Source organism: Ictidomys tridecemlineatus, chromosome 15, assembly GCF_052094955.1.
Source record: "Ictidomys tridecemlineatus isolate mIctTri1 chromosome 15, mIctTri1.hap1, whole genome shotgun sequence".
In the NCBI taxonomy this organism is placed as follows: Eukaryota; Metazoa; Chordata; class Mammalia; order Rodentia; family Sciuridae; genus Ictidomys; species Ictidomys tridecemlineatus.
The window spans coordinates 5,216,587-5,242,817 of NC_135491.1; the positions used below are offsets into that span (position 1 = coordinate 5,216,587).

The following is a 26,231-nucleotide window of genomic DNA, read 5'->3' on the forward strand; positions in this document are numbered from 1 at the left end:
CTCATCTCCTTCTTTTTGGTTTAATGAGTAAAGCAATCTTTTTTCCGCCATGAAGGTATCTCGACCACCTTCAATTTAACCCTTTAAAGCCTTCAATTATCATTTATACTGTACTTTTAAATGTACTTTTTCACCACCTACAGCTTCACTCTTTTAAACGAGGCTTAGATTCTGTTTAAATCACTTAAATGTTAGTTTACATGGCTGCCCTTCAACCAAAGGCTCTTTTTTACTCCATTAAGAAGCTTTGTCTCAATCTGCCATGTACAAATACCTTTTTTTCTTTCTTCCTTTCTCAAGCTTTTAAAGTAAGTCTAGTTTCCTCAAAATCTTTTAAAATGACATTTTACAACTTTTTACTTTACCACACAGAGATTATCTCATCTAGAAACATTTATTTAACCTTTAACCTTTTATATTAAAATATATTTCCACATCTTGAATCTTTTTATCTCTTTTCTAGCTATTAACCCTTTTTATAAATTCACATTCTGAAACAACCCTTATAAAATTTCTGATTTAGACAAATTACTCCACTTTAATAAGATGAAATACTTTCATGTTTTTTAAGGTACTATTATACTGTAATTGAAACCCAACTGAAACTTCTTATACTCTTTGTATATAAATTACACATGATAGAATCTTAACTCTTAGTAAACTTGTTTCAGCAAAGACACAGACCAAAGCAATATTAAACCTTTTTTCTATTTACCAATTTATGAAAACACACATAAATATATTTAAATATATTGCCTTATGGAACTTAATAAGTAAAGAGTACTTGATTTTATATTTAGTGGTTGATATTTTAACACTTTAGCTTTGTAAATTAATCAGATGTCTGTAAAAACCAAGATCTTAGACAAGTATAGTAAACGGAACTAGCCATCTCTTTCTTGTTGAAGAAAAATCCTTCTACAGGATACCATGATGGTCCAATTGATAGACTTAATAACTTGTCTTTAAAAAGCCATGGGCTACATATTTGTATAGTATCAACATATGCCTTAGCTGTTCTTGGTCTTACTGGGGTGCCTCCTTCCTCTAACAATTTCTCTTCCTCGGAGGTGAATAAATTCAAACCTTGAGTCAACCATTTTTCCCAGTTTGCCTGACAAAGTTCTAGGAACAGGCAACTTGAAATAAAAACAAAATAAATCAAAACAAGAACACATTGTTTTTTGAAATGGTCACCCATTTTTTTTGCTCTCATTCAGGAGCGAGCAAATTCACTTACCCCCAAGCTGCAGACGTCCCCGTTTGGGCCACCAAAATGCCGCAGTCTTGGCTGGGCACTAGATCATGAGCCACTCACACCGGCCTCTAAACACGTTCTGGGGAAATCCCAGTTCTGCCCACACAATTCATGTCCCAAAAACTTTCTCAATTCCAGGAGAACTCAGCGGGAACTCAGGCAGCAGGAACCCCCTATTCCCAGCAGCAATAAACTTAAACCTGGAACTTCCCTAAAAACACATTGTCTTAAACCGGGAACGTCCTAAACCCAAGGAGAGGGATACTTCCTCAAACCTGCAGGATACACCTTAAACCTGGATCCACCCTCGTCCTTGAGCAGGGTCACCTTTCTCAAACACACATGCAAGGTCACAGTGGATTTCCAAGGCAAGTCCATTTAACATGGGGTACGCTGGCAAGGAAATTTCGATGCTACATTCCTACTTGGCAGTGGCCCTCAGCACCTGCCTGCCTTTCTGTCTTTAGTGACAGTTTCAGTGCCCCCTGTCCTGCCAGATGGTGAGTATATAACAGGGCTCAGGTATTTGGTGGCTCTCAGGGTGACTTGGTTGGTTTTACTGGTAAGAACAAGCTCAGAGAAACTTCTGGCTCAGTGAGATCCCCAGGAAACAAAGCAGACCAGCTGGAGAACCTAGTGGTTTCTGGGAAGCAGGATGAGCCTGCTCCGAGTCCTGGGGAGACATTGTCTCATCCCCAGGGGTGCTCCCCGCAGGCACAGCCTGAGAATGTGGGTAGAGAAGTCAGTGCCCCGGGTTCTGGGTGACCCACCAAGAGGAGCCCAACACAGAGACTCCTGGGGGACCACCCTCCCCAGCAGTTGCCCCCCTCGTCTTTAAGGTGTGGGCGAGCTCCGAGGTCTTCCTTTCCCAGGAAGGACTCCAGACTGTCACGATGATCCACGTGTCAGCACCTAAATCTGGAGCATTTAGCTTTTCCCAGAGGAGAACATAGTAAGGGGAACCCCACACTCAGACCCACAGCTCTGTGTTTTCTCCGAGGAGGTTCAGAAAGGAGGTGACGGGAAGGCAGTGACACTGGAGGAAAGTCAGTCCTCTTTGGCACAAATCCATTGTCCTAACCTTTAGCAGAAACCCACTTTGGTCACTTTCCCCAGCTCTTCCCTGGGCCTCTGGGGACGTGGGCTCCAGGAAGGTGGCGTTCTGGTGTCTTTTCTGCTCAGGTGGGAGATGGGCTGATGGATGCTGTTGAGGAGAAAATGATGGGGGGGTACTGACAAGGTCTAATGGAGGTTTGAGGTGCGCTGATATCTGTTCTAGAAAGTCCTCCCGTTGCCAAGTGAGAAGGACCTGGAAAATGACGTGCAGAAGTCCTGAGGTCATCGCCCGTTACTAAGGAGTTGGTGGGGACATGAATTCCCAGCCTCCCGTGAGAGGTCAGTGGTGTGCCGCACGCTTCTTCAAAACCAGGAGGACACGAGGAAAGCTGGATAATCACCAAGAAAGAGAACATAGAAGACACAGACCACATCTCCAAGAGGCTCCAGATGACAGAAGAAATGCCCAGATGTGAAGACAGAAGTGCACCAGGATGACCAGGGCCGCTGGCTCTGGGGAGCAGGACCGGCTCTGATGGTGTCCTAGACTGTACCTGTAGGAGGGCTGTCACAGAGCACAGCCGACACTCAGGAAAGGGGGAGTCACCTGGTCTCTCCTGGATCCCCTGAAACTGTTGAATTAGCATAAACTGCACCAGCAAAGTCTGGTGAGAAGCACCTTTTAAAGAACCCTGCTGGAAGACCGTCCTAAGGACAGTGACCCCACTTCTTGGTATTATGATGATCAGTCTCTGGAATAGACGGCCCCTCACCCATGAGTCCTTGTCACTCAGTTGTCCCCCTCTGTGCCCATGGCCCATCTCCCTGAATCCTTCTCTCTTCAGGTTTGGGATTTTCAACCTGAGGCCCCATGGGGATTCCTGGAGACGCAGTGTTCCTAAAGGAGCAGGGACAACAGGAGAGTCCACGATGGACCAGGAAGGGGACGGCAGCTTTCCAGATCCCAGCCCATGGACGAGGTCTGCATGTTCCCAGATCCTTCCTGTCAGACAGGCCAGACCTTCCCGCCCACTCTCCTGGCCTGAGCTGGGTCCCCTCCCGTGGGCCCTGACTCTTCTGCAGGGCTGGGTGGGTTTTAAGCCCAGGCCCCACCAACGCTGCTCAGCACCGTGGACAGCACTGCCCATGGCCTGGGCTCCCCAGGTCCCTGTCTTGGGAGGACAGTTTCACTGTGTGCTGAGCCACCTCCATGGGCCTCCAGACAGACGGGGTCAGGGTCAGGTTGGAAGGAGAAGGTTGACCCCAGGTCAGAAAGAGCAGGGCGCTGGCAGCCATCTCCAGGTCTCGCTCTGTACCTGGGAAGGTGACATCAGGCACCACGCACGCTGTGTTCTGGGGCCGGTGAGTGGAGGAACTGTCCAGCTGGACGTCTCCTAGGAGTGGGGCCAGGGCTCCAGGACCCTGAGAGCAACGGGGACCCCAGGGAGAGTTCAGGTTAGGGACACTGAGGGCCTGGTTCCTGGGGACAGATGTAGGAGAGGGAGCCCAGACTCCACCTTCTGTGCTGACTCTGGCTGTAGACGGAGGGGGGCAGCATCCGTGGCCGCACCCCACCCTGAGCAGGAACTTGCATCTCGTCCCAGACCTGCTCTCCCGGCACCACCGCCTTCAGTGACGTTCCAAGTAAGAAGGAAAGGGTGGGTCTCCGCCACCCCATGGCAGGGCCAGAGCCCCAGCTCACGTGGGGAAGGCTGGGGTCAGAGATGGGAAGTCCTTGTTCCCCTGCAGGCAGGTTCCTGTCCCACGTGACCTTGACCAGCCCGTGACCAACTCAGGAGCTCTGCTGAAGTCCTCTCAGGTGTCACACGCTGAGCTTGGGGGAGCCTGCGGGGGAGCCTGGGGGGGCTGCAGGGCAGGGACCTCAGCACCCAGTGCTCTGAGGAGAGATGCTGGTGGGAATCCCAGGGGACAGTCCTCTGCCACCTGAACGTTCCCTTGGTAACACTGTACTGTCCTTACCCCACCCTGAGGCTCTGTTGCATTCTAGATTTGTTGTCCCCCATAAATCTGTGGCTTTAATGGTCTGCCTCTGTGTCACCTACAGTGGGCACAGCCACCCCAGGATTCTCAGGTTACAGATGTGAATGGGGTCATGGGACATCAGGGGACAGGAATCCCGTCCATGACAATACCTGGTAACACGCAACCCTGCTCCTACTTGCTTTGTATCTCTATGTCATCTGCTGTGGCTGGAATGTGTCCCCCAAAGTCCACATGGGGAAATGTGGTCCCCAAAGCCACAGGAGGAGGGGCCTTTGGGAGTTGAGTAGGATTAGATGAGCTCATGGGGTGGGGACCCCTGATGGCATTTGTGACTTTGTCAGAAGAGACCTGGGCTGGCGTGCTTGCCCCACCCCACCCTGTGGTGCCCTCTGCCAGGTTATGACACAGCAGGGAGCCCCCCAGGGGAGAAGTTGGGGCTCCACGCTCTTCATGTGGAGCCTCCAGAGCCATGAGGCAAATGAACTTCTGCTCTTTATAAATCACCAGACTCAGCTACTTCATTATAGCATCAGAGAAGAGCCTGACTCTGCAGTGTCTGCCTGTCTCTCTCCCCCGCCTCCTCCTCTCTCTCTCTCTCTCTCTCTCTCTCTCTCTCTCTCTCTCTCTCTCTCCCTCCCTCCCTCCCTCTCTCTCTCTCTCTTTCCCCCCCACCTCATACACACACACACACACACACACACACACACACACACACACACACACACACACACCTAGGCACTGTACATTCCTAGTTCTGAGATGGGCCTTACCCTGCCCTCTTTCCTGGGAGGATGGGGCACCTGTGAATAGGACCCTAGAGGTCAGGTCAGAGGTCCTAGGTCACTGTCTTGGCATAAGGGACGACATTTTCCCTGGTTGTTCTCATGTTGCTGTCCATTTCAGTCTCGGCCACTTGGGTCCACCTGGGCCACCAGTGCTTGCCCCAGCACTCAGTGATCCCTCTCCCAGTGGCTGTCACCAGGACCCTCCCTCTGGCCTGGATGTAAGGAGCCATTGTGTCCCACCAGTGAGATGACCAACAGATCCTGGTGACCTGTGACCCATCCCTGTAATAGCCCAGGCTTCCTGACCCTCCCAGCCCTGTGGCTGCTTCTCCTTCCGCCTGGTCCTGGGTCCACTTTAGCCTGGAGCATGTAGAGCAGAGGATTCTGGGAATGCAGTTCTGGCCTGGCCAGGCTGACCGAGTGGAGACCTCCAGAGGGTCTTCACACAGGGATCCTCGTGGCCAGCTAAGAGCAGTCCTCTCAGATCAGTGAGCAACAAGAGCAGCCCAGTGCAGGCCCTCCTTCTCCCTCAGCTGTGCCCCGTGGCCTGCTGTTCCAGGCAGGTACTGCTGCCCATCAGCCCCAGGACTCAGTGGATTGTACGTCCCCTGCTGTGGGTGGGCGGGACCCCAGCTGGGCACTGTGGCTGGTGGTTGGCCCTGGGCTCTCTCAGGCAGCTGCACTGAGATGGTGGCCTCTGTCAGGGTGGGACATGTGACATCTTGGTGCTCGTCCACGTGGGTCTCTGTCCAGCAGAGGCCCAGGATGCCCAGGTGCCCAGGGATCCATGGGTGGGGTGGAGGCTGCCTGACCTCCTCAGTCTCTGAACTTCTCAGCCTCCACGTTCTATGGCCAGAGCAGCCCTGGGCTCCAGTCACCCCCAGAGGAGGGGCTGTGGGAAGGGGATAACCCTCTAGTGACCGAGGAACCCCTTGTCCTGTGGGTGGGGTCTGGGTTGTGTCTGGAGACTGTTTCCCACAGCGGCTCACCCACCTGCACACCAGCTGCCCCGTCCCCCTGCCAAGGACAATCCCCCTCTCAGTCAGGGGTGTAGGGAGGTGAAATGGGGACAGAGCCAGCAGCCTGGTGTGGCCCATAGGGCATTCCTGAGGGTGGACAGGACCGAAGCCGAGATCTGTCCCCTCCTGAGTGCCCCCTTCCAGGTGGACCTGGGCTCTCCCTGGCGCACCTGACGTGCTGACCCCTGACTGCAGACTCTTGGTCAGGCTCCTGCACAGAGCTGTCGCATCTCCTGGGTCAGAACCCACTCTCATGGCACCACGGACAGCACCCCAAGGCCTCCCATCCCCAGGCCAGAGCCAGCCCTGAGCAGAGGCAGCGCCCACTCTGAGCAGCGCCCTTTCCCTGCTGGGCAGAGCGGGAGTGGACACAGACGGAGCACAGACTCACTGCTGGCTGAGGACCTCAGCAGAGGGGGCTTCAGAGGTGTGGGGAACTCAGCCAGGAATGGCCTTTGTCTCAGCGTCCCCTGGGTCACCCATGTCCCTCAGGTCTGCCCGACGTCCCCACCATGTCCCTCTGCCTGTGTCCCCTGAGAGTTCACCTTCCTCTCCAGAAGAGCAAGATCCCCCCACCCCCAGCTGGGCCTGCTCATCTCAGCCACCTGCCTGTGGCACTGGCATTGTCTGGGGACTTGTGTGTCCCCAACCAGACGTTGCTGTCCCTCAAGGAAACCACTGGACCTGTCCTCTTCCCCCCTCAGCTGCAGACCTCAGGGCCCAGTGTGAATGGGCACCACCTGGCTGTGGCATGAATGCAGCTTCTCCTTGTCCCCTGGACAGACTGGACAGTCCTTCCCTCCCCATCTGACGGGACTTCTCCTCCCCAGCCCCGTCAGCCCTGGTGGACAACGTTTGATGAGGTGCTGCCCCAGACAAGAGGCAAGAGGGGACCCACCTGCCTTCTGAGTCCTTGGGCTGTGGGGGGAGGCCATCACCTGGGGCTTGTGCACAGCAGAGATCTGCTCCTCACAGTTCTGGACGCCCACAGCCCAGGGGCTGGCAGACCCCATGTCTGGGGAGGCCAGTGTCCTCCTCCACCCTGCCTCCTCCTTGTGTCCTCCTGTGGCAGAGGGGCAAAGGAGCTCCCTTGGGTCCCTTCTGTAAGGGACACTAATCTCATCCATCAGGGCTCTGCCCCCAGGACCAATCACTTCCCAAAGTCCCCACCTCCTGTGACCCTCCCCTTAGCAGTTAGGATGTCACCATGTGGATTTTGGAGGGACACAGCATTCAGCCCACAGCACTCACCACTCTGACCTGGGTGTCTTCTTCTAAATTGGGGAAGTGGAACAAGAGGGCTTCTCCAGCTCTCTCACAAGTTCCTCTCTTACATGTGGATTCTCTGTGGCTTCCCCAGGTCTCTCCTTCCTGTTCTTCTGTTTTTCTTTGCAAATTGGAGACTATGGAAAACAGAGGGTCCTGAGCAGCCCTTCTGACCAATGGGCTCTGCAGTTGCTCCTGCTGGGAGGGTGTCTCGGCAGCGGGGGGCCTAGGAGGGCTGCAGGTGGGACTGCAGCTGGCAATGCAGGGGGTGGTGAGGGGGGGCTGCGTGTGGAACCCCACCCCTCCCCCAGCCGTCACAGTGCACGGCCCCACCCCAGGTTTGGGAGCTGGTTCTGGGGAAACCATGGAATGGACAGGTCCATGGGGCTGAGTGGACGAACACAGCCCAACTTTCTCTGTGCACAGAGTCTCAGAGGAAGCCATGGTGTTGGAGGGGGTGAGCTCAGATGGAGAACTGCAGAGGAGGCCAGGGCTGCCCGAGGGGAGCAGGGGTGGCCACGGGGAGCAGGACAATGGTGGCCCTGGGTGCTCTGGTGGCCTGTCCTGAAGGACACTCCTTTGGTCCTCAATCACGGAGCTGTTGTTTTGGGGGCACATTTACCCACATGACACATCTTTCCACCTCCCCCAGAAAAAGATTTCAAGGAAAACCCACACGAGTCACAGGGCTCCCCCTCCCAGGACCCCCAGGACCTGCCCCAGCTGCAAATCACTCTACTCAGGCGCATGCTGCTGCTCACACGGAATCCTGGCCACCCCAGGGTGGACGTCCACACTGGCATTTCGTGCTCTGTGCCTTCTGTTCCTGGGACTCCTGGGGCAGAGCCAACCAGCTCTGGAGGCCCCAGGTCCACATGCTCTGGAGTAACCCGCAGCAGAGAGCATGGCGGTGAGGGAGTCCGTCCTGGTGGCTGGTGATTGAGGGGACGTTTTGCATCTTTTAAAATCTGCCTCTTCCCTTCCCACTGTCTTCCTGGCCAGTCCCACCTCATGAGGCCTCAGCCTGGGTCTCTGTCCCTCAGGCCACCTGCCAGTTGGGTCCCTCTGGGTCCTTGGTGTTTTACCATAGAGAACTCAGCCCTGTGTCTCCTTTGCACAGTCCCCAGGGGCCAAAGTCCAGCCAGGGCGGGAGCAGCCCTCCACGCTGCCCAGTAGACCCCACCGTGGCCCAGGTGCCTGAGGACTTAGTATCTGTCCCCTTGGCAGTGACTTCTTGAGGTCAATGTCCAGGTCTGCTGTGCAGAGAGGGTGTCACACTGTGTGGCTGCTGAGGGAGGGAGGAGAGGGGACCTGCTCAGCCCAGTGGCCTCCCTCGTCTCCTGACCCTACAATCGTCAATGGCCCTAGAGTCACTCAGGGCTCTGGTTAGAGGAAGCCCATTGAGTGACATTGCAGAAAAGTCTCCCAAGAGGAAAGACGTCAACAGGGAGGGAGGAGACAGGGTGACACAGGGAGGGTCCCTGTCCTCTCTGTCCTCAGGGCTGCAGGCTGGACGTGGTGGTGGGGGCTGGTCTCCAAGGGCAGAGGCCGCCCTGGCAGAGGCTGGCTGAAGCTCCTCCTCTAGGAGGCCACCGTCCCCTCCTGTCCCCTTCCCGTGGGCCTCCTCCTGTGGGCTCTTAGTTCCTCAGAGAGGAGCTCTGGGAGCAGACTTCCCCTGCGGCCCTGCAGCCCCGGCCGACATGCTGCTGCTGCTGCTGCTGCTGTTGCTGCCCCTGCTGCAGGGCTTTGGGCGGTTGGAGGGCCAGGGGGGTTATGCCCAGCCAGATTACACCCTGAAGTTGGAGAAGAAGAAGGTGACAGTGCAGGAGGGCCTGTGTGTCCATGTGCCCTGCCAATTCTCCTACCCCTGGAGCAGCTGGACTAACTGGAACCCAGTTCATGGCTACTGGTTCCGGCTACGGGACAAGGACACGGATGCTCCAGTGGCCACCAACAACCCTGACAGGAAGGTGCAGGAGGAGACCCAGGGCCGGTTCCACCTCCTTGGGGACCCAAGAACCGACAACTGCTCCCTGAGCATCAGAGACACCAGGAAGACGGACGCGGGGTCCTACTACTTTCGGGTGGAGAGAGGACGCTTGAAATTCAGTTACAAAGATCACAGTGTGTCAGTGCGTGTGACAGGTAAGGCTCCAGGACAAGGCAGCCTCAGGGAGGTCACGGGGCAGAGCTGGGTGGGACCCTGCCCTGGGGGAGTTGGGGTCAGGCATTGGGGGCTCAGGGAGCAGCTGGGTCAGAGCCTGAGCTTCTCTCAGGGCCCCACCTCCCCCCTCCCTCCTGAACCTGCCTGTCCCCCTCTGCTCACCAGCCCTGACCCCTGACATCCTCGTCCCTGGGACCCTGGAGTCTGGCCGTCCCAGCAACCTGACCTGCTCTGTGCCCTGGGCCTGTGAGCAGGGGACGCCCCCCACCTTCTCCTGGGAAGGGCCCTCTGTGTCCTCCCTGGGCCCCAACGTCACCCACTCCTCAGTGCTCACCCTCACCCCGCGGCCCCAGGACCATGGCACCAACCTCACCTGCCAGGTGACCCTGCCTGGGGCCCGTGTGACCAGGACAAAGACCGTCCACCTGAACATCTCATGTGAGAGCTGGGCTGGGACACCTGGGGCTCTGATGGGGCTGGTCCCTGAGGGAGAGGGAGAGGGGTCAGACCCTGGCCACTGGGTGCTGGGTCCTGAAATCATGTGGGGGGGGGCCAGGAGGATGCAGCCTCCACCCCTCCCCACCATGAGGCTCCTGGGACAGAGGCTGATGTCCCCAGCCTCCCACTGACAGCTCTGCGTGTCTCCCTGCCCCAGACTCTCCACAGAACCTGAGTGTAACTGTGTCCCCAGGAGCTGGCCCAGGTAGGGAGGGGCCTCGCTGGGGCTGGGGGCAGGGCCTCTTCAGCTCAGGGCAGGGCTGGGTCCCCTCACCTGGTGACAGAGCCCCTTATTGGGGAACCCATTGACCCCTCCCCACCTAAGCCCCACATGTGCCTTGAGCTCCTGTCCCCACCCTCCCAGGCTCCCTGGACTCAAGCACCTGCCCCTCACCCCCACAGGGACAGGGTGACACTCTCACAGCAGAACTGGGCTCCCAGGCCGCCTCCCAGCCTCTTCCTGGACCCGCCTCCAGCCTCCTCTTCTTATTCCCCAACAGCTTTGCTCTAAGTGCTTGTGGGAGGAGGCACATTCCAGGGCACACACACAGGGCAGTCTGTCCCCAGAGCCTAGGTCCCTCCCTGACGTGGCCAGTGTCCATGCAGGATGCGCTGAGCTTTGGATTGTGCACCTGGGGACTGAAAGGTCACTGCATGTCAGTAGCACTCAGGGTCCTCGTTCTCGGTGGTGAGGGTGTCCCACTGCCCACATGGACCCCGTTCTGTGGGCGTCCTCTGCCAACCAGCACTGAGTCCATTCAGCCCACAGGAGTGTGCAGTGGATGGTCCTGAGCCTCCGTCCACAGCTGGGTGTGCACGTCAGTGAGCTCAGCTCCTGAGCACAGAATACAGCTGAGCCACATGTTCTGGTTCAAGAGCTTGAGTCAATGTAGCTGAAGGAGGTGCAGGAAAACACATCCGTCACAGGAACATCAACTTGGCCATGTTCCTGGGCACAGGTCAAGGGTGTGTTTTCCTGTGCTTCATTCAGTCCATGAGTGTTGGGGGTCCCCTCTCTGGACTCCAGGGTTCTCTTTCCTTTGTTCTTTGTCACTCTGACCCTCTATCTCTTTCTCCACAGAATCCACAACCCTGGGGAATGGCTCATCTCTTTCCATCCTGGAGGGTCAATCTCTGCGTCTGCTCTGTGTCGTCGACAGCCATCCCCCTGCCAGGCTGAGCTGGTCCTGGGGGAACCTGACTCTGTGTCCCTCGCAGACCATGGACCCTGGGGTGCTGGAGCTGTCTGCAGAGTACCTCAGGGGTGGAGGGGAATTCACCTGCCATGCGCAGAACCCTCTGGGCTCCCAGCACATCTCCCTGAGCCTGTCACCACAGAGTGAGTGTCACAGTGGGCTGGAGAAGGGCAGGAGGAGGGGACAGCACCTGCCCCACACCAGTCCCTACAGCCACCTCCTTGGCTTGAGGGGGAAGCTCATCTCTGTCCTGCCCTCAGCTGGGGCCTGGGACCCAGAGCCTCGCTGTCCTCTCCCTGCAGGGCCAAGGGGTGGGTGGTGGATCTTGGAGGCCAGGTGGGCCTTAGACAGGTGTCTGGGCAGCAGGGCCCTTGCTTTGTGGGCCAGGGCTCCTGAGGCATTTGCCTTGGGCACCACATTTAGGATGAAGCCAGAAGCCAGAAGCCAAGAGTAAAAGCAAACAAAACCCCCGTGAGAACAGAACCAGCCCAGACACTGAGCGAAAATAGTATCACGATGCAGTAATCAAAAAAGTAAAAATGGATGAAAAAATTCTATGATGAACAAAATACCAAATTTTAATAACCACATGCCCCCTCCCCATCCTAGTTCTCCTGGTCTGGGAGAGGGACCAGGAAGCTCAGTCCAGGGTCCTGCAGGGAGCATCAGGGAGGGAGGAGGGATCCTGGGAGCTGAGTGGGCAAAGCGATTCCCTCTGGTCGCCCACAGGCAAAGCGGGGCCTCTATCTGGAGTGACGCGGGGGGCCCTCTGGGGCGCTGGAGCTACCTCCCTGCTCTTCCTGTCCTGCACCCTCCTCCTCCTCGGGTGAGCATTGGCGGGCACCGGGGAGGCCGGGCAGCACCCTGGAGAGGAGGAGGGCGAACCGGGCCCGGCCCTGAGCTGGAGGGACCTGGGTGGCCGAGGGCTTGAAGCCAGGGCCCCTGAGGTCCAGGTGGGCTCTGGGGGAGCCAGCCACGCAAGCCCGCATCCCAGTAAGGGGCTCCCGGGCTGTCCCCACTCTCGGAGGCCAGAGCCTGGAGCCTGCCTTCCCAGTAGGAGCCTCCAGGACAGGACCGTCCTCTCCCACGTGGCCGCCCTCCTGGGCTCAGCAAGAGGCAGGGGTGGGGCGGCCGTCTGCCCTCTGCCCGCCCTGGCCCCACTGAGGCTCCTTGGTGTCCCCATTCAGAGCGCGCTCCTACAGGAAGAGGTCCGCCAGGCCAGCGGCGGGCTCGGGGGATACCAACACTGTCCAGGGCCCAGCCTCTCAGGTGAGTGACATGGCGCACCCCACACCTCCCAGAGATGTCCCCAGGACTGCTCTGCTGAGGGTGGCTCAGCTGCTCTCCCCTCTTCCCCGGGACAGCCGGCTGTCCAGCTGGATGCCCACACCGTGGGCTGCTGACAGCGCCCTCCTCCCTGCTTTCTCCCTGGCCAGGCCCAGGGACCCCCCTCTGTTCTGCTGTCCTCCTGTTAAGCCATTGTGTCACATCATGGCTCCTCAGAGCAGCGAGCACCAGCCCCCGCACTCCCTGACCCCTTCATGGTTAGGGGCTGGGATCTCTTCCCTGGACCTGTTCTCCTCCCGCCTCTGTCTCCCCTTCCACCTGGTGCCATCTTCCAGGCGCCCAGTGTCCACTTCCTCTGCACTTGAACACCTGTCTGCAGGGCCAGACGGTAGACCCTTGGCTGCTGACCCCCTGTCCCTGTTGTGGCTACTCAGCTCTGCTACTGTGCATGAGGCTCTGCTGTGTCACAGGGTCTGTGCAAATGGTGACCATGGCCCTGTGCAAGGCTGACCCACAGGGAAAGTGAGCTCCTCAGCCCCTGGTGGCCCCCCACCTCCCATCAGGTCAGGAGCCTGGGGGAGCCAGGAGCCACTTGCCTTCAGTGAAAATTTAAGGGGTGCCAAGAAAACCTCAAGATGGAGACAAATAGTGTTCTAATGAGCTGACAAAACTAGGTAAGGTAACGTTAGCTAAGGTGACTTAGGGTTGTCATTCAGTCCAGAGACATGGTGCAGCGTGGCCGCATTCCCCTGAACAGAAGGGAAGCAAAGAGTAGGTTGTAAACACCGTCCCGTGTTCATCTCTAGCAGAGCCAGGAGGCACAATGACCTCAGGGCTGGTGGGGACATCAGATCCTCAACTTAGGAAAAGGCTGTGCTACATATTAATGAAACGTGACCATTTCAGTTATTTTAAAGTCCTCTAAAAAACTAACCATTAAAAATGTCACTAAAACATACAGAGTGTTCCTCCAGTTGGCTCAGCTGACACTTTCACTAATGCTGGGTTTATTTTGTTTTCCATGAATTTTGGCATGAATTTTGATTTTTCAAAGTTTTCATTAAAATATTTATCTCAATTTCTGACATTTTTCTCCCCCTTTTTAATTTTTCTCTCCTGGTGAGTGCCCAGCTCGCTCTCCTGGCCCCGTCCTCCCCACAGCCTGCTCCCGCCCCCCACACTGGGCTTCTCTGCAGAGGGCTGTCACTGTGGTCCCCAGAACAGAACAAGGTCATTGGTGCCTCTGGGCCTGGGCCTGCCTGTTCCTCCCTCTCAGAGGCTCTTTGCAGTCCCACTATTCATTCCCGTCACCCTCCCTGCTCCAGGACCTGTCACTCTTCTCCTTTGTGTTTTGTATCTAGAGCCTGCTTTGGAGAGTTTGGGCAGCAAGTAGCCTGCTCTGGAATTCCTTAACCCTCATGAAATGTCCCTGAGACCTACCAGGGACCAGCTGTGTAGGGGCCAGGGACCCATCTATGAGACACAGCAGCAAACCTGAGGCTCGGAGCTTCTCTTCTAGACAGAGGGATGCAGCAAGCCACCAAGCAAACAGATGGTGGTGCATGGGCACAAGGAGAGAGACTTACTCTGGGGAGGAAGGGTGCAGGACTGGGAGGGGCTGAGAGGTTCTGTTTTTTAGATCTGTCCTCAATGGTGAAAAACCATGCAGCGTGGGTTTGACCATCTTAGCCGTGTTGAAGTTAGAGCTGGGCAGCAGATCCTCGGAGCACTTCATCTCCATCCATGAGCACAACCCGCTGCCCTCCTGCCCCCCCCCCCCCGCCAAACCCCCTCCTACTCTCTGTCTCTGTGCCTTTGCCTCCTCTGGGGCCTCACTGAGGTGGACGTGTCCAGGATTTGCCCTTTTGTGACTGGCTTATGTCATGCACACGTCCTCTAGGTTTGTCTGTGTTGTAGCATGTGACAGAAGGTCTTTCCTTTAAGGGTTAAAAATATCCACCACATTTTCTTTGCCCATTTATCTGTTGATGGGATTCTGGTTGCTTCTATTTGTTGGCTACTGTGAATAATGCACAGCTGTGTGAGCATCCTTTCAAGATTCTGTTTTCTATTCTTCTGGATATGTGCCCACAACTAGGATTTCTGGATTGTATAGTGTTCTATTTTTAATTTTCAAGGAACTGCCTGTTTCTGCAAAAGTTACACCATCTTACATTTACCAGAAGCATAAGATGTTCCCATTTCTCAACATCCTTGGCAACACTGTTTTTTTTTGTTGTTGTTGTTGTGGTTGTTTAATTTCCTATTATTTTCTAAATACTGCCCATCTAATGCATGTGAGGTGACAGTTCTCTGTGGCTCTGATTTGCATTTTTTGATCACTAGTGACACTGAAGATTTGTGTGTGTGCTTCTTGGCCATTTCTGTGTCTTTTTGGAGAAATGTCTGGTCACGTTCTTTGCCCACTGTCTCCTTGGGCTGTGTTTAGTGCTGACGTGCTGCAGGGCTCCTTCTGCAGCCTGGCTCTTGGGCCCTCATCAGATGGAAGGCTCTCCCAAGTGTCTTCCCATTGTGGCGAGGGTAGTGACGAGGGGCTCTGGAGTCTGTGGTGTGAGGTTCCAGGCAGAGGGAGCAGTGGGTGCAACAGGAGGCTGCCCAGGGCTGAGGGCAGGGCCTGGGCTCTACAGAGGGAGGCAGGTGACCCCAGGAGGTCAGCTGGGAGAGGCTGAGCTTATGCAAATCCCCTCTGCTGTGGGGCTGTGCAGGGTCTGCAGGCCTGAGCACCAGGAGGGGGTCCTCTGGCTGCTGTGTGCATGAGAGACCCTGTGGTGTGTGTGTGTGTGTGTGTGTGTGTGTGTGTGTGTGTGTGTGTGTGTTGGGGGCAGGTGTGTGTGTGTGGCTCTGGTGGGGGGCAGGTGTGTGTGTGAGCATGTGTGTGTGGTGAGGTGGCAGAGGCCAGAGGTTATTAAGGAGGCTGGGAGGCACTGTCAGGCAGGAGGTCATGCTGGCTGGAACCTTGACTGGCCTCTGGCTGGATCCTGAGGTCAGCTGAGTGGGACCACTGTGGATGGGGAGTGGGGACTGAGTGACAGGATCCAGGATGCTTGACTCCCGGATCTTTGCCCTGAGCAGTCAGAATGGAGGCGCCAACCACTGAGGTCCAGACGAGGTAGGAGGAGGGACTTGGGGAGGGAAGGAGGAGTTCTGTTGAAATAGGCTTTAGCTCTGGACAAGGGAGGGGTTCCGAGTACTGACAGCCCCTACTCACAGTGTTTCCATGGACGACTTGTCAACTTTACGAACATGCAAAGCAGTACCCACTCAGAGAAGCCACATTTCAGATTTAGCATGTGGACCTTCTCCGGGACCAGGGATGGGTGGTACATGACACGCTGTGGCCCTGGGCAGGGGCAGCGTCCCCCACAACCACACCCGAGGTAGACCAGTGCTCTCTGGAGGCCTGCGCTGCCCTGTTGTGGTTGCGGTGTTGAGTGGCTCTGCGGCTGTTCAAACTCGCTACAAAACAGGCTTTGCGTGAGCGCTCTCCCAGTGCCAGGCTCACGTGAGTGTGGTGAGCGTGCTTAAAGGTCGGGGAGGTGACTGGTGCTCCTGGGCCGTCCAGTGCACTAAGCCCACTTTTGACCTTGACCTTTTTAGTTATGGCAGGTTTATTGGCTGTAATGTGAGGGGAGTCTGCACACTGTTGGCCCGAGTCTGTGGTCAAGAGGGGGAGCGGGAGGAGGGCTGCACGTCACAGCTGTGGATGGCGAGGGGCCATGTGGACTGAACGTGACCACCAAGGGACGTTGCAAAAAAGAATCCGACGACTGAGGTTTAGGGATCAGGAGGTGTGGACAGGACAGAGGGCTGCCAGGGCGGTGGACGGGCCTGGAGGTGTCCCGTAGCTCAGTGCAGAGGGCCTCTGCGTGGGGAAGGTGTGCGGCTGCGTCCTTGGCTTCTGCAGAGTCCGGGAGGAGCAGGGCTGGGGGCCTCAGGGTGGAGAAGCAGCTTGAGTGTGAATCCTCAGACAATCAGGAGGCAGGGGGAGGAGCCAAGTCACTGTGGCTCTGTGGTGCCATCTGCTGTCCAGGGTGGCAGAGAAAGGCCTAAGATGAGGGGGACGCCTGGGGGAGCCTCTCTGCTGCCTGACCTGCTCTATTAGCTTCCCGCTGCTGCTGTAAGACTTGCCACAGATTTAGTGACGTCAAACAAAATACGTGTCACCTTACCATTCGGGAGGTGACAAGTCCAAAATGGGTTTCCCGGAATACAATTAGGGAGTGGGTGCTGGTTCCCGGGGGGCTCTGGAAGTTGACGTTTTCTTGCTTTTGTGTCTTGGGGGCCTGGGGACCTGGGGGGGCGGGGCCTCTCTCCATCTGCAGAGCCAGCAGCATCCTCCAGTCCCTCACGTCCCCCACCCTCACTGAAGTGTCCCTCTGACTACGGGGCTCGCCCACAAACCCAGGATCCCTCTGCACCTCCACGTCCTGGACTTAATTCCTCCTGCAAAGTCTCTCTCACAAGGAAATGTATTTGCAGGTTCCAGGACTCACATGAGGACATTTGGGGGTCCTCTCTCTTCCTCTTGGGGGGATACCATCTCTTTGGCTGGCTCCTGCCCCAGCCCATCAGGCTGTAAGCATCTCGGGGCGGGCGCCATGTCTGGTCCAGGCACGGCCTCTCCCAGGTGCCCTGTTCCTGCCCATCTTATCATAATGCACGATGGGATTTTTGGTTTTGATTAGTCTTTATTGTGACCACCGTCCATTAAGGAATGAGCTGCAAGAGGCCAGGCCTGTGTCTGCTGTGTCCACAGGGTGCACCGAGCACCCAGCTTAGGATCTGGCACCGGGGCCCTCAGGAGGACACTGGGCTTTGGGGTCAGGGAGAAACAGATGAGACCCTGATTTTACCTGCGAGGTTGGGTGTGCTGCGTCCCTCCTTCAACCTCGGTTTTCATTTCTATGAAATGGAGACGAAATAATCCCTCCCCCATGGAGCTGTTGGGGGAAGTTCACGAGGCTCGGTGTGTGGAGCATTCGGTGCTGGGGGAAGTGTCATGAGGACAGTTCAACTCTGGCGCACAAGGCTGTGTGCATGAAGGACATGGCACCCTGCAGCCCTGGCCTCCTACCCACTGTCCACCCTGACTCTCTCCTCTCTCTCCAATCAGAGCCGCCTGGTCCAGTCCCGGGCAGAGGAAGGCTCCCCAGAGCCAGCTGCCCTGGCCGTGGCCACCCGCCCCTCAGAGGATGAGGAGATCCATTATGCAGCCCTCAGGTTTCATGAGGCGAAGGCCAGCGGCCCGCAGGGAGAGCAGGCGCCCGACAGTGAGTACGCGGAGATCCACATCCAGCCATGAGAGGCTGAGACCGGCCTGCTCAAGGCCCAGCCTCTTCCAGGCCAAGGAAAAGTCAGGTCCCTGTGGAGGGACGCCTCTGGGTCCTGCCCCACGCAGAACTGGAACCCAGACCTGTTCCCAGCTGCGCTCCGTGCTGTGGCCACCTCCTCCTCCCCCCACCTGCCCACCCAGGGCCTCTGCTCTCCTCTCTGCTCCTGAGCTCAGCTCTTTCTGACTCCACTGCAGTGAGATCCTGCTGTGGGTCTCTCTGGGCCTGTGTCATCCACCACACTGTCCTGCAGGTCCCCCAGGTGTCACAAGGACAGAACATCACACTGTATGTTGCAAGAGAGGAGTGTTGTTTGTGGTGCTGGGGACGGACCCAGGGGCCTGTGCCCGTGAGGCAAGCACTCTACCCACTGGGCCATGTCCCCGGCCTCAAGGGAGGATTTTAAATGTCCTCACCACAAGGGAATGAAGGGTGTCCCAGGTGATGGATGGCTAATTGGCCCAGTGTGTCAGTCCTCAGGGTCTGAAGCCATTGAACATCACATTGTCCCTGATAAATGCACAGTCACTATTTGTACATTAAAACAAAACAAAAAGCCCTACAGGTGAGGAACGGAGGGACAGAGTCTCTCTGAACCTGGGCTGAGACGTCCGCCTGCCGGGTGGGGGTTAGGGAGTCAGGCCCGTCAGCAGGGCCTGGAGGTGGGGGCTGAGCACCTGCGGGTCCCTGTGCTCTGAGCAGCAGGACCTGCGGGCTCCTCCTCTGGAGGCAGCAGGGTGCACCTGCCTGTGCCCTTGGCCACACGTGGCCATTCCACAGCTTTCCAGGAAGTGACCGTGCCTTAGGGTCAGGCCTGGCAGCTCTGGCCGGGTCTCCTCCGCTCCTTTGGCCTTGGCCTCCCAGCTGTCCTTAGCCTGTCACCTGCGTGCAGTCAGGGGTCATTGGCACAGGGAGCTCTCTGCTCTGCTCGCAGCTCCCCGTGGCTCCCTGGTCCTGAGTGGCCCATCCCAGCCTCCTGCGGCCTCCCTCCACGCCCTCTCGGTCCTCACTGCTGCCCACGCCTCCCCTGGCCTTTCTGAGCCCTTTTCCGTCGGCCCCATGACGCATCCTTTGGTCCCTGGACACTGGTTCCCCCTCGAAGGCTGTGCTCCTGGTCTCCTATTCCTGTGAGCGTGGAGCTCCAGGGGTGGAGCTGAGAGGGGGACGCAGCCATGGTCTCCCCCCTCCAGGGCCAAACCAGCAAACCAGGGAGTGGGAAAAGTGTCCCACAGTTTGAGGGTTATCCCCAGAATGAACCACGTGACCTAAAGTCTTACCGACACCTGTCACCCCAACAAGGGAAGGAATGGGTCACGGCAGTCACTTCCCAGGTAGGCGGGAAGGCAGGGACCCGAGGACTGGAGGGAGCACCCAAAGCCCTAAACCTGGGTCCCAGCCCATTCACAGCAGTGTCACCAATATCAAGGGACAAGGATTGAGAACCGTGGAAGACACCTGTCCCCACCCCACAGAGCACTGCTGTGGGAGCGGAAGGAAGATGCAAGGAATGCGTGGGGGACACCATGTCCAGGGGTTGGAAAACCCCTAGGAGAGGTGTCACCTTCTCCATGTGGGTTTCAAATACCCAGTCCAACCCTACCCTCTGAGTGTGAGTAGGTACACGTGTTAGTAGACACAGGTGTGTGAGCAGACGTGTATGTGGATATACAGGAGGTGACGTTCCCCTCCATGTGTATAAATGCACAAGTGACTGTGAGTCTTCAAGGAAATATAAAGGGCCCAGAACAATGAGACCATCTTGCAGAAGAAGAGCTGAGGGTCAGAGTCCTCTCCAGGCAGAGTCACCAGGCAGTGCAGTGGGACGGTGGACTCCATGAATGGCCCTGCACCGTGTCAGGGGACTTCAAGTTCATTCCCTTGGGAGAGGAGAGACTTTTCAATTAGTGGAGTAGAAGGAGAGGATCAAGGGTTGGAAAGGTGGAAACTCTGACACTCACCCCGTCACACAGGGACCTGGAGGGCCCGCCCAGCTCTGCCCCTGGCCAGGTCACCCCCTGGCAGGGCCTGTCTCTGGGAAGATCCCTCCAGTCCCTGGAGAGGACAGTCCACGTCCCGCCTCACATGAGGCCTCGACCCACAGCTAAGTGCTCCTTGGCAGCTTGTCTGAGTCCTGCCCTGGGGAGGCCCTCGAGGGCGTGGACGGAGCTGGCTGCTGGGCTCTGAGGCCAGAGAGCAGAAGCCACTGTGTTCACTGGGAGTGAGGGAGGAGGGCTGCCTCCACCCGTCACCAGGACGCTGCCACCTTCTGTGCCCCCGGTGCCCACTCCTGGCTGCACAGGCTGCCTCCAGGGCTCCTCCACCTGGTGCTCTTGACCCTCTGACCTGATGCTGGGGACTGCTCTCTGCAGGGTCAGATGGGAGCCGCATCTCGGCCTCCACCCACTAGGGGGCAGCAGCTCCGCCACGTCCCAGTCAAATATTATGAAGTGCCTGCCCAGGTGGCCAGGGGTCCTGGGGTGGAATTGAGCAAGGCTGAGGGACAGCCTGGACCACCCTGTGACTTCCTCGTGCCAGCCCAGGGAGGGGCCACTTCCTGGTGCATAATAAGGGGCACAGCAGCACCCCAGCCTGGGCAGGAGCACTCCTAGACGTGGTGTCCCCGTCTCTTGGGCCTCAGGGGACCTCAGAGGTCCCTGTCTGACCCCAGACAGGATGTGCATGGCTGATCCCAAAGGAACGGTGGGCCATGCACACATTTCCCGCCCAGGCCCCTGGAATCCAGGAAGCCCAGAGAAAGGGGCACACGGGGCCCAGTCCCCCTCTGAGTGGGTCTCTGGGCCCTGGAGGTGGGGTTTCTGTCCATTCTGTGCAGAAGGGCAAGTTCCCCTGGAGGGCGGGCCTGAGGGTCCTCTTCTGTCATTGCCCAGGCTCGGCCCCTCCCCAGCTTCCGAGGGTCCTGCAGCTTCCCCTCCACAGGCTCTCGTTGCTCTGCTCAGTCCCAGGAGCCCAGGACCCTCTGCCTCCCGATGCTGTGGCGGCTGCTGCTGTCCCTGCTGTGGGCAGTGGAGGGGGCCTGTGCAGAGGGGCTGAGGAGTGTGCCCCGTGATGACCATCAGCTTCCCCAAAGGCGCTCCCCTCAGGATCTAGAACACAGTGTGGATGTGCCCAAGTCCATGACGATGCAGGAGGATCTGTGTGTCCTGGTGCCCTGCAGCTTCTACCATGGCTCAAGCAATGGCCAAGTCTCTGTCTCCTGGTTCCATGCAGGGACCAATACAGACCATGGCTCTGCAGTGGCCACCACCAACTCTACTCGGAAAGTGAGTAAGGAGACCCACGGCAGGTTCTACCTCCTCGGGGACCCAGGAACCAACAAGTGCTTCGTGAGCATCAGAGACGCCAAGCGCAGTGACAGTGGCTCCTACTTCTTTCATTTGGAGAAAGGAACGTTTAAGTGGAATTACTGTGACAAGATGGTCTCAGTGCATGTGACATTAAGACTCCAGGTCAAGGCAGCCTCAGGAAGGTCACAGGACAGGGCTGGGTGGGACCCTGCCCTGGGGGAGCTGGGGTCAGGCATTAGGGGCTCAGGGAGCAGCTGGGTCAGAGCCTGAGCTTCTCTAGGGCCCCACCTCCCACCCTCCCTCCTGACCCTGCCTGTCCCCCTCTGCTCACCAGCCCTGACCCCTGACATCCTTGTCCCTGAGACCCTGGAGTCTGGCCGTCCCAGCAACCTGACCTGCTCTGTGCCCTGGGCCTGTGAGCAGGGGACACCCCCCACCTTCTCCTGGGAAGGGCCCTCTGTGTCCTCCCTGGGACCCAACATCACCCACTCCTCGGTGCTCACCCTCACCCCGCGGCCCCAGGACCATGGCACCAACCTCACCTGCCAGGTGAAGTTCCCTGCAGCTGGCGTGACCACAGAGAGAACCATCCAGCTCAATGTCACCTGTGAGTGATGGACACCTGGGTCCTCAGGGTGTGAGGGGCAAGGAAGGAGGCTTGGGTCCCAGGGTTGGGAACACTTTGTGACCATGTCCTGGGGGCCTGGTTGACTCAGGGACCTTGGAGGGCACAGGCCTGTCCCTCTGTGTGTCTGTGGTCATGGGGTGGGTGTGGGGAGTGCTGCCTCATCTTCAATCCAACTAAAGGGGAAACAAACCACCTTCCTGTCCAGATGCTGCAGAGAACCCTGCAGTCAGAGTCTCCCCAGGGGCTGCCCAGGCAGGGGGGACCTCCATAGCTTCATGGCCCCACTGTGGCCAGGTATGGGGTCTATGGCGTAGAGACCCTGGGTGGAGAGAGACTGGGTTCCCAGGTCTGGGCAAGAGCCTGGGTGGACAGGAGGCACAGGGTGAGCTGTGTCTTTCCTCCTAAGGTTCCTGACAAGGGGGACGTCTTCTGAGGGGCAGGAAGACTTAGGGGATGAACCCACGTGGAAGGTGAGGGTCCCCGAGTGCTGCAGAGGAGGGGACACGTGCCTTGTTACCAAGATTGGAGGTCACACCTGTGCTCCCTCCTGTTCAACCCTGTGACACAGGCCAGCCACTCTGCCCCTTCGTGTACAGTGACTGTGAGGTAAGCAGAGGTGCGTGCAGCATGCACCTGCAGGAGCCCATGACTGTGCATCCTGGTCCTTCCTGCTGACCTTAGTCCAGAGGCCCCTGAGCACAGACACTGAATCAGCAGCTCAGGCTCCCTCTGCCCACACCCTGCAGGGGGCGCTCTCCCCCTGACCTGCACCCCCTCCCTCCACTCCCAGCCTCCTTCTCTCCATCCCTCCTCTCTCCTACTCAGCCTTCCCAGCTCCTTTATGTCCTGCCACAGGCAAACTGCAGGCTAGCACTGAGAGAACTTTCTAGAACTCAGAGCTGACCACAGGTAGGATAAAACCTCCGTGCCCTTCAGAATGAGCTCAAGGGTAGATGCTGGGTAGAGTGGTGAAGGAGAGCTCATGACTGTCCTTCTAGAAAGCCCAATTATAATAATGAAAGCTAGTTCAGGTCGTGACTGCCCAACATGCTCCAAGCAGCACCAAACCATGGCAGGGACAGCATTACCCAGAAATTCATGAGGACCAGTAAATAGTGGTGGACTCTGGCCGTGAGTGGAAAGCACCTGTGGCCTGGACGCCACTCCCAGGTCCTCAGCAGGGCGGCTGAGTCAGGCTCCTGCCCAGGCTGGTGGCAGGAGTGACCAGCTTGACTTCACTGCTGGGACACTGGGAGGTGGCTGTGAGGCTTCTGGTCCTGAGAAGTTGGCATTGTCCATGTCCCCTGCTCCTCCACCTCAGCACAACTAGGAGCCTGTAAATGGTGCAAGAGACAGAGGGACTCTGAGAAGTGGGCGAGGCCAGTTGGTCTGGGACCCTGGACTGGAGAGACACACGGAGACAGAGCCCCTTCTGCCCCTTCAGCCGCCACCATCCCACAATGGCAGGTCCCTCAGGACCCCGTCCCCACCCCTGTCCAGCAGCAGAAGGCAGCCACGTGGGCTCCTGGTATAAGAGGATCCTCTGGTGGCCTCAGGCAGGACCGACATTTCCTGGAAGGGGAACAATCAGAGCTGAATCAGTGGTCACAGGTGGTCCCCTCCCCATCAGGCCTGAGCCATGGCGACTGGTATTTCTGACCCTCAGTTTTCTTCTTGGTCAAAGTCATGAGGCTGGTGTGAAGCAAGATGGTAAAGGGGCAGCTCAGGGGCCAGCAGAGGGCCTCATCAAGCGCAGCCCCTTCCCTGTGGCCCAGCCAGGGGGGCAGATGACCTTGCCCTCAGGAGGACATTGCCCGAGGGGGACAGGCAGCTGCAGGGGGTGCTCAGCACAGCCCACCTCTGATGTCTGGTCCCCCGTGACTCCTCCTGTGCCTCTGCAGCAGGCCTGGCCGTCCCCTCCTGGGCCACACTGGGCTCCTCAGGCTCTGGGCTCAGCCCTCTGCAGAGCTGGGGCAGCTGAGCTGATCCTGACCCTGTTTCAGCACCACGGTCAGTGGCAGCCCCTCTGCAGGGATGTCCCTGGGCCAGAGTCTCCTGGTGGATGGAGGTCCCTGAGCAGAGCCTTGGCTACACTCCAGTGCAGAGGTGGGGTACAGAGGGGCCTGGTGACACGCTGTCTGTGAGCTGGTCAGGGGTGTCCAGGACCCTGTGGGGGTGTGTCCAGGCAGGTGCATGTGTGGGAGGAATGGTTTGCCCTTCTCCATCTCTCCCTTAGGGCATGGTCACACAGCACAAAGGCACAGCAGGCTGGGATCAGATCATTGCAGATGGGGATGCTCTAAGAGCACAGAGTCGTCCCTTGGAGAAGCAATCTCATTTTGAATTTCTATATTTCCATTCATAAAGTAACAAGTGAGCACCTCACATATGCCACACATTGTTCTAAGAATGATTCAGCAGTAAGCAGAAGAGATACAAAATCATCATTAGGTACACAACTTAATAGTCAGAAAGTCAGGTAAATAATAATGAAGTATATTACATGTTATTCTGGTTGGTGACAAGAAGTTTGGAATGAAACAAAATAGGATTATGTTATGGGGAATGAGGGATGGACTGGACTCTTCAATATGTCCCCCATGGTCATCATCCCTGAGAATCTAATATTTGCAAATGCACACACATAACATGGCAATTATGAAGATGCACACACAATCCACACAAGCACACACACACAGACCACAGATATACACACACACAGACACAAATAAATTCGATATTCACAGAGAGCAACCATATCACACGCACATGCACGCACACATTCAAACACACATTCACACATATAAACAGGCACATCTCAAAATTCACAAATATTCTGCGTGAAATCACACATGCATTAGCAAATGAGATGCTTACACACCTCAGACACATCACAGCTCAAGCACACAAAAATCCACACGCACACTTCAGACATGTGCACAAAGACCATGGACACATATGCAGACACACAGGCAGGACACATATACACTCCAGATGCTGACGTGCACACCACATATGCACACACACACCTACCTCAGACACACACAGAGCCCACAGATACCAACACAAACACACCACAATGCACAAACCCTGGCCATGGACACAGGCAGGACCCGCTCATGCTACAACACACACAGCAGGGCAGCAGCCACCCTGGGTCCTGAGGGCTCCTTCCCTCTGCCCTGGGACACTGGAGCTCTGGCCCTCAGGCCAACCAGACCCAATGTCCTGGTAGGAGAGAAATGACAGTATCACAGTGCCTCTGGCCACTGCCTGCCATCCGGATGACATAGCTCCCAGGGCCCAGCTGCCCTGCTCACTGACGTCACCGTTCTCCTCCTGCTGCTGGGATCCAGGGACCCCATGGCCTCGCAACCCTGGTGCTGGCCCAACCTGGGGCATCAGGTGCATCCACACTCAGAGTGACCAGTGCAGGATGGACAGGGCCAGGCAGCTTGCTCAGGAATGCAGGAAGGGACCAGTCAGGCCAGGGGAGAGGGGAACTGGCCCCCTACAGTGTGGGGAGTAGAGAGGCAGGAGGCTAAGAGGGGGATCCTGGGTTCCAGGCCAGCAGGGAGCCCAGGAGCACTGGGAAGTGGACCTGTCCCTGGAGCCCTGTCCTAGCCCTGCCTGAGGGTCCCATGAAGGTGAGGTGGACTCACGGGATGTTCTGAGAGCCCCTCAGGGTGTCTGGAAAGTTCTTCTCATCTCCTGGTCCACCCCAGCCCCAGAGGAACATCCCTTTGGAGAGTGTCCCTTCTCCTGCCAGGTCTCCAGGATCCTGGGGGCACCAGTGTGCTGAGGAAGGGGCTGAACAGGAGGGAACCAGAGTGTCCCCGTGGGACAGCTGTGAGGGCTGTTGGCTGCAGAGCTCACCTGGTGGCTCAGTCACCACCCATGTCCCCAGAGAGCAGGAGGAGGATGAGGATGAGGAGGTAGTGATGAAGGAGGAGGTTGAGACTTGGGTTTCCCGTGACCCCAGGGCAGACAGGATAAGAACATGACTGAGGCAGAAGGGACAGGGGTGGAGTGGGACAGCAGACAACCCCTGACGCCCTAATGGTTTCCCAGTTAATTATTTCTACCAATGGGTGGGGCTCACATCCATGAGTGGTGGGGGTTTGGGAAGGGACGGAAATAGGTGACTTCCTAAGACACAATGTGACAGGTTCCTGTAAATAGGAGCCCAAGACATTGAACAGTCATCAGGGCCCAGGTCTGGGGCCAAGGGCTCGAGCTCTTGGGGAGGGGAGTTGTTCAGCTTTGAGACTAAGAGGTGACTGAAGGAAAGGGCTGGTGAGCAGCACGGATGCTGGCCCAGGGGAGAGACCTGGTCCTGAGATCAGGCCCCTGGGCCACCAGCAGCGTGGCCAGATGGCAGCTGGGAAAACACCCACCAGAGTTAAGGAACCAG

The 26,231-nt window shown here is 57.2% G+C and overlaps 1 protein-coding gene across 3 annotated transcripts in view; it reads left to right on the forward strand.

Annotated features, from left to right (window-relative positions):
- Positions 1 to 26,231, forward strand: part of LOC144370694 (sialic acid-binding Ig-like lectin 12) — a 45,820-nt gene that overhangs the window by 6,153 nt on the left and 13,436 nt on the right. The window contains exons 2-9 of one of the 3 annotated variants that reach the window (XM_078031498.1): positions 3,896 to 3,931; positions 9,197 to 9,533; positions 9,718 to 9,990; positions 10,208 to 10,255; positions 11,132 to 11,389; positions 11,976 to 12,072; positions 12,434 to 12,515; positions 17,668 to 18,415. In XM_078031498.1, coding sequence (XP_077887624.1) covers positions 3,896 to 3,931; positions 9,197 to 9,533; positions 9,718 to 9,990; positions 10,208 to 10,255; positions 11,132 to 11,389; positions 11,976 to 12,072; positions 12,434 to 12,515; positions 17,668 to 17,856 — 1,320 coding nt within the window. In that variant the 3' untranslated portion in view covers positions 17,857 to 18,415. Of the gene's footprint in view, positions 1 to 3,895; positions 3,932 to 8,889; positions 9,534 to 9,717; positions 9,991 to 10,207; positions 10,256 to 11,131; positions 11,390 to 11,975; positions 12,073 to 12,433; positions 12,516 to 17,667; positions 18,416 to 26,231 lie in introns of those variants that run through there. The other 2 variants (XM_078031496.1, XM_078031497.1) reach the window with 2 other exon arrangements.